The sequence below is a fragment of the Dipodomys spectabilis genome, unplaced genomic scaffold (assembly GCF_019054845.1).
Source record: "Dipodomys spectabilis isolate Male_0828 unplaced genomic scaffold, ASM1905484v1 ptg000030l, whole genome shotgun sequence".
NCBI classification, from domain to species: Eukaryota; Metazoa; Chordata; class Mammalia; order Rodentia; family Heteromyidae; genus Dipodomys; species Dipodomys spectabilis.
In genome coordinates this window covers 6,968,210-6,980,221 of record NW_024870707.1, presented here as the reverse complement: position 1 = coordinate 6,980,221, position 12,012 = coordinate 6,968,210, and the positions used below count along the sequence as shown (strand labels likewise).

General features: G+C 46.5%; 1 protein-coding gene across 2 annotated transcripts; it reads right to left on the bottom strand.

The window, feature by feature from the left end:
• Positions 1-1,799: 1,799 nt before the first annotated feature.
• Positions 1,800-10,365, bottom strand: LOC122105341 (membrane-spanning 4-domains subfamily A member 8-like). Of its 2 annotated transcripts, none has more exons than XM_042676558.1 (6): positions 10,147-10,365; positions 8,549-8,671; positions 5,188-5,251; positions 2,920-3,053; positions 2,424-2,537; positions 1,800-1,923 (listed from the first exon to the last, which is right to left on the bottom strand). In XM_042676558.1, exons 1-6 carry the CDS (start codon positions 10,363-10,365, stop codon positions 1,819-1,821), a joined length of 759 nt encoding a protein of 252 aa, XP_042532492.1. In that variant the 3' UTR covers positions 1,800-1,818. The 2 variants fall into 2 exon arrangements, with proteins under 2 accessions (XP_042532492.1, XP_042532491.1); XM_042676557.1 differs by having other exon boundaries at positions 2,920-3,057; positions 5,192-5,251.
• Positions 10,366-12,012: the final 1,647 nt, after the last annotated feature.

Genomic DNA, 12,012 nt, shown 5'->3' with positions numbered 1-12,012 from the left:
ATGCTGCCTGGCCTCCTTATCCACCTCCTGAGAGGCTGACTTTCAGTTTCCTTCTTTCCTGTGAATTCTGATCAGGAACTAGATTCAATCAAATGGAACTGCAAGAACAGAATGGTCCATTACAGAGAAACACAAACCAAAGAATTCTCTCACTAGGCACAAACACATCCTAAGCACTTGGATGGCAGCCAGTGAAATTTCCCTGATTATCATGCTATTTACTCAGTTTTGGCTGTGGCAGTTAGCTAACCTGGGCTCTCTGTGGTTACAAGCATAAATATTTATCTTTTGTTTATGTGAAAGTAGAGATTCTAGCCAGGCATTGATAAATCATGTCTGTAACCCTGGTTACTCAGGAGGCTGCAATCTGAGGATCAAGGTTCAAAACCAGGCTGGGCAGAAAAGTCCTTGAAACTCTTATCTCCAATGAACCACCAAAAAGCTGGAAATGGAGTTGTGGGTCAAGTACTGGAGTGCAAGATTTGAGCTAAAAAGCTCAAGGGACAGTGCCCAGACCCTGACCAGAAAAAAAACCAAAAACCACAAAACTTAATTTTTCTAAAGCAAACTAAGATTTGCAGCCAGTGGGTATACTCTTTGTAGTTAGCGAGGGAGGAGAAATATCTTGTCACCTGTTGCTTGTCACCTGTCACCATCTCTAGGTCCATGGCTCCTCACTCCAAAGAAGTTCAGAGTCTCTGAGCAAGAAGGACAAGCACCAAGATCATGGCACCTTCCCTAGGATGCAGGTCACAGAATCAATCTGGCCAGACCACCTGCTCTTTCTCTAAGACCATTTTCCCCATGAACTGGCGATGGGCCTACAACAGTGGCCTTGGCCTCTCCGTGATGACACTTTGAGTCACCCGAGTATTTCCAGGGCCTCTCCCTTCTGCGTCTTCGAAGTCACAATTCATCGACACCCTCCGCTCCCCTGTTCATGACTTCTGTCATCAGGAAGCCACATGCACGTCTACGCAGCATGCACATTCTTTTTTTGTGGCTTGCTTGCTTGCCTGACGCTAAAAGTTGCATATTGAAACCTGCACTCAGCGGCAAAGACATTCCTTTAGTGGATGGCTCTCCTCAGAGCTTCCAGTTGATTGTCTCCCACTCCCCTGGGAGAGGCTTTGTGTCCTTCAGTGCCTTCCCCCACCCCAGGGGTGTGTGTGTGTGTGTGTGTGTGTGTGTGTGTGTGTGTGTCTGTGTGTCTGTGTGTGTCTGTGAGGGATGGGGAGGATGCTGCTTCCTGGGCCTGTTCTCTGTTTGTCCCTCCCAGGCCACATCTCTGCCACCATTCACCTTAGCCATCCCTGGGTTTCTGCTTGCACCACTTGCCTAGGCTCCAGCATTGTTAGAACATGCTAGTACAGGTGGGGTCTTTTCTTCTGAGAGCGGGAGTTCTGTGAGGTCACGGGCTGAGTTCATGCCGCCTCTGTTCTGTACGATAGAGCCTTGAACACAACACATGCTCAACACATATTTATTAAGTGACTCTAAGTGTCAAGATTCTATGATTCCACAATTGTTCCCCCCACCAATAAGCACTTCGTACAGGGCAGATCTGGAGTGTTTGCACCCAGACCCATATGCAGATGCCTGCAGCACACGGATACACATGTCCCACGATGACGCTTTTTGTTCAACTTCATCGATGATCAGCAGGACTAACCTGCCTGAACCACAGTGGGAGGTCCAGGGCTAGGAGGAGGAGGGAAGACCCTCCTCTGTGGGTCAGGAGAAAGGCCTTGATGTCAGGGGCGGGGAGGACTTCTTTTTGGTCTCAGTGAAAGAAGTTTCTTGACTCTTTTGTTCTACTTATCTGTAGTCTTGGACTCCACTGGTGTAACCTGGTGTTGGGTTTGGTGGTGGTGGCATGGCCACTGGGTTGGCTGCATACACGCTGGGGAACACAGGGTCCACCTGGAAGACAGTGGTTTGGAGGTGAGATGCCCATCAAAGGCTCGTGCTCTGGAACCTCATCCTTCTGTCTGGTGGTGCGTGAGATGGTATGAGGGGTGGATTTGATTCATGCTGGTCTCAGGGAACTAAAGGGAGCTCACAGGAGCGAGTTAGTTTTCACAAGAAGGGGTTGTTTTAAAGCAAGCTTACCCCTCTCCGCCTCTTGCGCCCTTGGTCACTTCCTTATCATAGTGTAATTCAGCCGGAGGGGGCTCTGGCCCCCTCTCTAGCCACTAGATCTGAAAGCCAAATCAACTTCTTCCTTGATAACGTGTTCAGCCTCAGGCACTTTGTTATAACACCAGAAAAAGGAACTCAACACACCCAGAAATAAAGACAACATAAAGAGAGACATGCACAAAGGCCTTTGGAGGTTGCATGCTTCCCCCTACTCCTGGGCAGGGTAAGGGAGAAACTTTCCCATTGGTTTCCCCATCATCTGGGGAGACCCAGGGACTCACCTGGCTGTACTGACAGCAGACCACTTGGCAGCCAAAGTGGGAGGAGGCACAGGCCACGCAGAACTCCAGGATGCAGAAGATGAGCAACATGCCAGAAACAGCCCTGCCTGTGTTCTGAAAGCAGAAGGAATTGAGGGGTGTGTGTGTGTGTGTGTCTATCTGTGCTCCAATCTTGGCCCTGGCCTGGGCTTCAGCCTGGCCTCCCATCCTCTCTTGTCCCCATGAGGACAATGGCTCCCCAGGTTGTTATGAGGCACAACTTGGTGACACCCGTTGTGGTCTCATCCCTCACTCCCAGGGGAGTGACATCACCCAGGGAGGTCTTGTTTTACAAATCCAGCCACCAAGACTAAGGTAAGTGTCACTTGCTAAGGGACTTTCAACATGGCTAGCTGTGTGGTTGTGTTTTCTGTTCCCGAGGTGAGAAGCAGGGATGCTTGGCCATCAGGCCCTTCTGGCAGGATCTGGAAGGTTTTTGGTTAAGAGAGACACTCACCATATTCCAGCTTGAATGGGGAGGATAGTAACTGAGGTCTGAATACGTTCTAGTGAGACTTAACTCTGTGATGAGAAGGATTACTCCGACGGCAGAGCAGATCGCACTGAAGATGTTCAAGCCCACGCTGGCACCTAGCTGCCGAAGAAGATGCAGAGGGTCCACGTGGGAGAAGAAAGCTCTCAGGGCTGGGCACTGAGAGTCTCAGCAAGGGTCCCCCCAACTTCTTGTGTTAAAATACACAAAACACAAACTCGACCATTTCTGTATTTACAGTTTAGGAGTATTGAGTTTATCTTGTCAGGCCACCCAAACTACCATCTAGTTCCATAACACTTTTATCAACTTTTTTTTTTAAAGTGTGAATAGCTAGAGCCCCTAGTTCTTTGGCAAGTAAAGCAGTGAGCTCCCCTATGACCCAGCAATCCCACTTCTGGGCATTTACCCCAGTGATCACAAACAAGGCCATACTAAAGCTACCAGCACAACTATGTTTATCGCAGCATTATTCACCATAGCTAAGATATAGAACCAACCCAGATGCCCTTCAGTAGATGAATGGATCAAGAAAATGTGATATATATATATATATATATATATATGTACTATCAAATACTATGCTTCCATCAGAAAGAATGATACTGTCCATTTGTTAGGAAATGGAAAGACTTGGAAAAAAAATCATATTAAGTGAAGTAAGCCAGACCCAAAGAAACAGGTCCCATGGTTTCCCTTATTTGCAATAATTAGTATACGTCTAGGATCATCTTTTCAGATGAGCAGAAAAGCTCAAAATCTATGTACATAACACCATATAAGATGATGCTAAGCAAAATGAACCCCAAATATGGACACAAGAGGTTTTTCTTTGTTGTTGTTTTTAAAGTTCTACGCATTTTTTGTTTCTTTTGTATGTTCTTCCCCCTATGATATATCCCCTGTTGTCACTGTGTTTGATTTTGCTACCCTGCATCTTGTATATACATTTATCTAATTTGGGGAGAGGAAGTGGAATAACAAAATGCTGAAACAAGGACACAGGATGCCCCATTGCAACAATGAGACTCACAAGGCACTATGTTGGAAATGAGCTTTACAACTTTGGGAGTGTGTGTGTGGGGTTAGAGGAGGAAAGAGATAGTAGGAGAAAAAGGAGGGGGTAACAATGCTTGATAGGAAATGGACTCATTGCCTTACCCATGTGACTGTAACCCCTCTGTACAGCATCTTTTCAATAAAATAGAATTAAAAAATGTATCTATCTGGGGAAAAAGTGTTGCATTTAATCAGTTTTGATAAAGGTAAGCAGGTCTTTGCTGTAGATTTTTCAGAGCTTTTCTTTTTCTTTTTTTAGGTCTGAGATGGGGACTCAAACTCAGTATCTAAATTCACTGGCTAGTCCTCTACCAACTGAGCCATGCCTCCACCCCCTTTTCAAAGCCTGTCATGGAAACTGTGGATATTCCAGGATATTCCAGATAGATTTCCTCCACTCTGTCTCATGATCTTCACAGAGCCTATCAGGGGCTCTATGAAGCGTGCCTATCAGTGTGCCTATGAATCATCATTGGGAAAATGCTGTCCACTGAACCCTAAGAGGCAGAGTCCTGTCAGTTTAGTGTCTTAGAGTACGGCAGGCCATTCATGCACCATGATTTCAGGTCCTGAGTCAAGAAAGATAGGCCAGTGCATATGAAGCCAGCTCTTGGAGGTTGTCAAACAAATCTTACAGATGTGAGCATAGGGACAAAGTCACCCTGAGGCCTTGACCCTGATGGTCAGAGAAACGAAGGTCGGTCCATGGCTGGGGAAGGACGTAGTCTTGTCCAGGTTGGTGTCAGAGCTCAGTGTTTGGATCTTTAGGCGAGCAGGGCCCCTGCTGGGATGGCAGGAGATTGGCTCTGGGCACTGTTGGCAAGCTTGTGGGCTCCGGGAGCTCTGAGCTTCTTCCTGTGATGACCTCTAGGAGATCCACCCACTGTCTCTCCCCTGCCTCTCCCATCAGATGCCCTCCTCGGTCACCTCAGACCTCTGGGACTGTGTTTCTTGTGCCTCCTGGGCAGGGTAGGTGTGGCCTGAATGTAGGACTGGGCATGTCCAAGAGGGCTCTAGGTGTGGTTACAGCATGGTAGGTGTGGCCTGAATGTAGGAATGGGCATGCATCAGGGCTCTGGGACAAAAGGAGGAGAGAGGTGTTGGTTAACCTTCCCAATGGGGTCCTGTGCCATTGAGAGGATGCAGCAGGGAGGGACAGCCTCAGGATGTGACTTACCAGGCAAGATGAACTCCGAGGTGTTTTTGCTGCCATCGATATGGATCCTGAAATGATAAACTGGAGCAAGAAAAAGGGGCTTAAAAGAGTTCAGGTTGCGGGGCTGGGAAGGTGGCTCAGTGGTAAAGCGCTTGCCTTGCATGCCTGAGGCCCTGGGTTCGATTCCTCAGCACCACATAAGCAAAAAGAAAAAAGCCGGAAGTGGCACTGTGGCTCAAGTGGTAGAGTGCTAGCCTTGAGCTGAAGAGCTGAGGGACAGCACCCAGGCCCAGAGTTCAGGCCCCACGACTGGACCAAAAAAAAAAAGAGTTCAGGTTGGGAATCCCACCCCACCTCAGGCACCTATGGAGCTGGACACACAAGTTCTCTCACTCACACTGAGTTTCTTGGAGAGGGGCCATCAACTCAATGTGGGAGTGGAACCGAGGGGCTGATTAGCATAGCCTGGCAGGGCAGAGGGTGGAGGTTAGGGATCCAGCAGAGGTCCTCTGTGTGTGTGTGTGTGTGTGTGTGTGTGTGTGTGTGTGTGTGTGTGTGTGTGTGTGTACTGAGGCTTGAATTCAGGGCTTGGTCTCTGCTTTGTTCCTTAGCTTTTTAGCCTGAGTCTGGTGCTCTACCACTTTGGCCACATTCTATTTCCAGCTTCTTTGTGTTTCATTGGAGATAAGAGTCTGATGGATTCTTCTGCCCGGGCTGGCTTTGAACTGTGATCCTTAAATTTCAGCTTCCTGAGTACCTAGGATTTTTATAGGTGTGAGCCATTGGGCCTGGCTTCAGACCTGTTATTTTTATTAAGTTTATTTTTTAAATGACCTTTAAGTAGTTGTATAAAGGTCTACCCTTCTCTAGACCTGGTTTTAAGTTCTAGCCGGGACTGTATATGTTATATTCTTGAAGTCTTTATATTTCTTCATCTGGAATGTGGAGATTTTTTTTTTTTTTTTTAGATTTTATTTTTATTTTTTATTTTTTGGGTCCGGTCGCGAGGCCTGAACTCTGGGCCTGGGCGCTGTCCCTCAGCTCTTCAGCTCAAGGCTAGCACTCTACCACTTGAGCCACAGTGCCACTTCCGGCTTTTTTTCTTTTTGCTTATGTGGTGCTGAGGAATCGAACCCAGGGCCTCATGCATGTAAGGCAAGTGCTCTACCACTGAGCCACCTTCCCAGCCCGAATGTGGAGATTTTTATATCCCTCCTTTCCCTTAAAGATTCCCTGATTAAAAATAACTTTATTAATTTCTACATTCACATTTATAATGCACATACCATCCAATTCACTTATTTAAAGTGTGCATCCCAATTAAAATTTTTTTAGCATATTTACGGATTTGTGTAACCAACACTAGAATCTAAGTTGAAAGCATCTTCTTTTTCTTTTTAAATTTTGCCCCCTTCTGTAAAAGCTTGCTAGACTTTTCTTTCCTAACAGGGCAAATATATATATATATATATACACACATATGTATACATATATATGTACATATGTATACATATATACATATATGTATATATATATACATACATATGTATATATATATATATGTGTATATGAGTAAAGTTTTCATGGTATTATTGAAACCACCTTAAGCTGAAGACATTTTTATCCCTAAACAAACCCCTTCCAACCCACTAGAACTCACAGCCTATCCCCTGCCTCCCTCCTGTCGCCATAGGATGCATCTTCACAGTCCACCATGTACATTTTCTGTGCCCAATTTAAAGATGGGCAGACTGAGGTTGAAAGTCTTTAAGTAAGTCACCCAAGACCATCTGTTGAGTAGCAAAGTTACAGATGAAATCCAGGCAACTTGTCTTGAGAAACAATCTCCATCTATAGCCCAGGCTGGCCTTCAACTCCCCATCCTCCTGCCTCTGCCTCCTGAGTGCTGGGATTACAGGCATGCCCTCCCATACTTGGCTCAGATGCATGTTCTTAATCCTTGCCCTGTACTTCTTCCCCCTCAGGACAGGTGATAGGTGTTTGTGCCATAGAGTAGAAATGATGATCTACAGTTAAAAACGTATTCTAGCTGCTTCTGCCTTCTAAGGAGAACACCACATGTTCCCATAACTGGGAAAACAAATCTTAGTTCCATGGCTTTCTGTTTCTTGAAGCTCAACAGGAAGGAAGGGAGGCAAGGGCTGGGTTTTCCATGTTCTTATCAGTCTGGAGGTGTCGAGGGAAAGAGCCTTTGCCATAGAGCAGGCACTTGGCTCCATAGCAAGCTATTGGTGTGGCTGTGACCACCTGGGGTGGTTGGGGAAGGAAAAGGAGCTGAGTTCCAAGTCTGGTTCCTTGCAGAGAGGAGCCACAGCCTGGGAGGATGGGCTGTGCTCAGTGGGGAGAGCCGTGGCACCACCATTCCACAAACCCGTGGCTGTGGGCAGGGATGGGGCAGAAGCTCTGGGCTGTGTTATTGACATCTTATGGGATAGGCTCATGTGGACTAATTAGGTCACTCTTGAATTTTGTCATAGGAAAAGTAGCATTTGAACTACATGTGGGTGTGTGAGCCCAGAGAAGAATGTATACAACAGAAGAAAGGAGAAAGAGAAAGAGGAGGGCATGTGTGTGTGTGTGTGTGTGTGTGTGTGTGTGTGTGTGTGTGTGTGTGTGTGCAGGACACCGGGTAATCAATGAAACAATTGGAAGGCAGTCAACTGGTGTGGAGGCAGGACTGAAGTTTGGAACTTTTCTTGGGGTCACAGATCATCCTGAGAATGACAAAAGCCACGGACTTCCTTCAGATACTGTACCTACAGAACAGTATCTGAGTCCTGGGCTTGTCTTTGTGAATTAGGAAATGCTGGCCGCCTGTGGAGAGCTAGAAAATAGTTCCCGGACCTCGGAGATGGGGGAATGAGAAAAGGCATCTATGTGTATGTATCTCACCTGGAAGGCCTACAGCTTGATATTGTGGAGTCAATTGTGTCTCCCGCTGCCCTTCCAGTTTTATGTGCTGAAGGCCCAACCCGCCCACATCTCTGAGTGTGCATGTGGGGATTCAGCCATTAGAAAGATGATGAAGTGGGGCCTCCTATTAGAGTGGGCTCAAATCCCATTGACTGGTTCTTCTAAGAAGAGATTAAAACTCAGGTGGGCACAAAGGGAAGGCACATGGAGTCATCCGTGAGCCCAGGAAGGGCCACAGGGAGAACTGCCCAGCTGATGGATGAGGCCCCAGAGCCCGGGGAGACCAGCACCTGGTCTGTGGCATCTTAATACCAAACGAAGACACCTGGTAGACATGGCTCCCATGGACGGGACCCCTGCAGGATGCAAGCTGCACGCCTGGCAAGGTGGCCCCTGGCACATCAGCACCTCCTTGAAATCCACCCGTGGGGTGACTCGACTTACCCAGATGCCTCCCCAGAAGGGAAAGCCGCTGTACAGGGAGATGCGTATGTAGTTTCCCAAGAGCACCGTGGCCATGATGGAGCCCAGGCCGATGTGCACCAGGCCAATCAGGATCTGCATGACCTGTCAGGAGAGCGCAGCTGGAACCTCTGCCCCCCGGGCTGAGCCCCTCCCCTCGGGAGCCTCTCTAGTTGAATAAATGCTTGCTTTCTCCGGGTCTGGAAAGTCACACGAGAAATGCAAGGACGAGATTACAAACCACTCATCACTGATCTACATCTGGAGGAAAAATCATTTACACTTTGCTGCCTAACCTTCCGTGACTGTTTCTAATTGCATACCACAATACAGCAGCACAGCGGCTCTGTCTTTTGTTTACTTAATATTTATCATGAGTATCACCCTCTGGGGTTAAGTATTCTTTTCTTTTCCTTCTTTGATGGCGATGCTGGGTTTGAACTCAGGGCCTCCGACTTGCCCCGCAGGCCCTCTACCGCTTGAGCTATATACCTCTACCTCTTTTTGCTTTTAGTTAATTTTTTTCCCCAGTAAGGTCTCACATTTATGCCCAGGCTGGCTTTTACTACCATCATCCTATTGACACTTTTGAGTAGCTGGGATGACATGTATATACTACCATGCCCAGCTTTAAAAATAAAAATTGGTTGAGATGGTGTCCATAAACTTTTTACTGGGCTGCCCTTTAATTATTATTCTGCCAGTCCCTGCCTTCCCCAGTAGCTAGGATTATAGGCATGAGTCACTGTGCCTGTACTTTAGCACACTTTTTGGAGAATTGCCCAGAGTATATCAGATTGACATTCTGTGGCATAGTTGTACAAGAAACACTGGGTAAACTTGTTTCTAGTCACTTGTTAGAACAATGCAATCAGTGGACATCCCTGTATGTGATTTTTTTTGTCCTGAAGATATAAGTATCTTTAGGATATTGTCATGGGTACACACACACAGAAATGTAATAATTGTGTTTTGGGAAGTCTGGAAGGGACAAACTGTGTCTTATTCAGGCTGCTTCAGTGTCCATGCCATCAGTGAGATCTGAGGGTGGGGCTAGGCCCCGAGTGCAGGCTTGGGAGGTCAGAATCCATGCTTGCTGCCATTGGCCTACACAATGACAGGGGATCCCCTGTTCTTCATAGGGGATCCTGTAGTTGTTGTGAATTCTTACTTTGCTATTTGTCTAAACCAGCCTTTGAAAAAACTTTTTCAGGCCAAGGTTTGGTCCAATCACATTGGACTTTGTCTCCCTCTTGTGGCTTACTTGGTCCTTGCGGGACCCACTTTCTGCCTGCGACCATGAGGATCACATGGATGCTGGCATCAGGATCCATGTTCAAGGGTCCTGCTCTTCCTTCTCTGTTCTCTTTCTTAAAATGTCTAAATCAGAAAAGACAAGGCCTTATGGATGTCCCTGGTGATGTTACTCGGCTGAACACTTTAATAGACTCGGATTGGCCAGGCCAGGTCAGCTGCATCCCTACTTGCAGGAGCCTTTCCGCATAGCTCCTAATGTTCCCCCTCCTCTCACTCCACCAGCTACTTGGCTTCCTCTGACTGCACAATGAAATCTTACTTACTCCCAAGACTTTGCCTTCTTTCAAGAGCTTCGGGGCAGGCAGCACAGTTACAGCCGGTATTAAACCAGGTGGGTTCCCAGGGATGATGTGGACTGGGGGTTGGCTGTTTGGATATGAGGGCACCTGAGACATGACTCCTGACATCACAGGATAACCGTTGTAAGGTGCGGCCACAAACACGGAGCTGGCCATGGGGCTGGCCGAAGGCATTGCATTCATGCTGCTAGACAAAGAAATGCAAGAGTCATGCTTCCTTCCTTGTTTGTTTGTTTACTTGCTACCAGTACTAGGGCTGGAACTTAGGGCCTGGGCACTGTGCCCTAGTGTTTTTTGTTTTTGTTTTTTCACTCAAGGCTGGTGCTTTATCAGTTGAGCCTCACCTCTATTTTCAGCTTTTAGTGGTTCATTGGAGATAAGAACGTCACAGACTTTCCTGCCTGGTCTGGCTTTGAACTGTGATTCTCAGAGCTCAGCCTCTTGGATAGTTAGGATTACAAGTGTCTGCCACTAGCACTTGGCTGTATTTACATTTAAATAGGGCTTCCTTCCTTCCTTCTTCCTTCCTTACTTCATTTCTTCTTCCTTTCTTCTTTCTTTCTTTCTTTCTTCCTTCCTTCCTCTTTCTTTCTTTCTTTCTTTCTTTCTTTCTTTCTTTCTTTCTTTCTTTCTTTCTTTCTTTCTTTCTTTCTTTCTTTCTTTCTTTCTTTCTTTCTTTCTCTCTTCCTTCCTTCCTCCCTCCTTCTTTCTTTCTTTCTTTCTTTCCCTCTTCTCTCCCTTTCTCTCTCAACCTACTCTGAGACATGAGCTCAAAGGTATTTAGGAATGCCCAGCATTCAATGCTTCATAAAACAGGTCTCCTTTCATTGTCCAGCCTCACAGGTGAGAAAAGAACAGTCTAGAGAGGTTAACCATGGCTGTAAGACAATGGCTGTGTCTTTTCCATGTCTACATCCTCCTGTGTTTGGCATGTATGCTTTGGATGTGTGAGTACTACCCAGTCACAGAGTGTCACACGTGCAAAGTCTCCTGCTGTGCATCAAATTGGCTTCCTTACTTTCTGTAAAAGGGAGAGAGAGAGAGGACTTGAGTCTTCAATGTCATGTACCTGTTAGTTAAAAATGGAGCCCGGTGGCTCACACCTGTAATCCTAGCTATTCAGGAGGCTGAGATCTGAGGATCATGATTCAAAGCCAGCCAAGCAGAAAAGCCTGTGAGACTTTTATCTCCACTAAACTATCAAAAAACCCAGAAGTGGAGCTGCGGCTCAAGTGGTAGAATGCTAGCTTTGAGCAAAAGAAGCTCAGGGACAGTGCCCAGGTGTTACAACCAAGCTCCAGGATCCTCACCAAAAAGAAAAAAAAAGGAGTCTGCTGAGAGAGACAAATGGCTTATGTTTTCTCTCATATGCAGAAGCTAGACCTAAAATACAATGGGACGTGATAAATTATATAGGTCTTTAGGCATTTACACACAGTGAGACCATCTGAGGATACTCTTAGGGGAAGAACACAAAGGCATTATGCCTATGTGCCTCTGATTGTATAAAATAATATTTATCGAAATGAAGTCCAGGAAATGGAAACAAGAGGTTTTTTTCTTTGTGGTTGTTTTTGTTTCCTTTACCTTTTGTCCTGTCTTGTTAGTTCATCTGTCTTTGGGGGGGTAAGGGGGAGCACAGAAATGGAGGGACAAAGGGTGAACAAAGGCAGCAGTGGTACTCACCGAGCACTATGTTGAAAATGAGCTATACAACTTGTGGGTGCGAGCGGGAGGGAAAAACTGGGAAAGTGTGAAGGAAAGGGTGACGTTATCTAATAAGAAATGTACTCATTCCCTGACTTATGTAACTGCCACGCCTCTGTACAT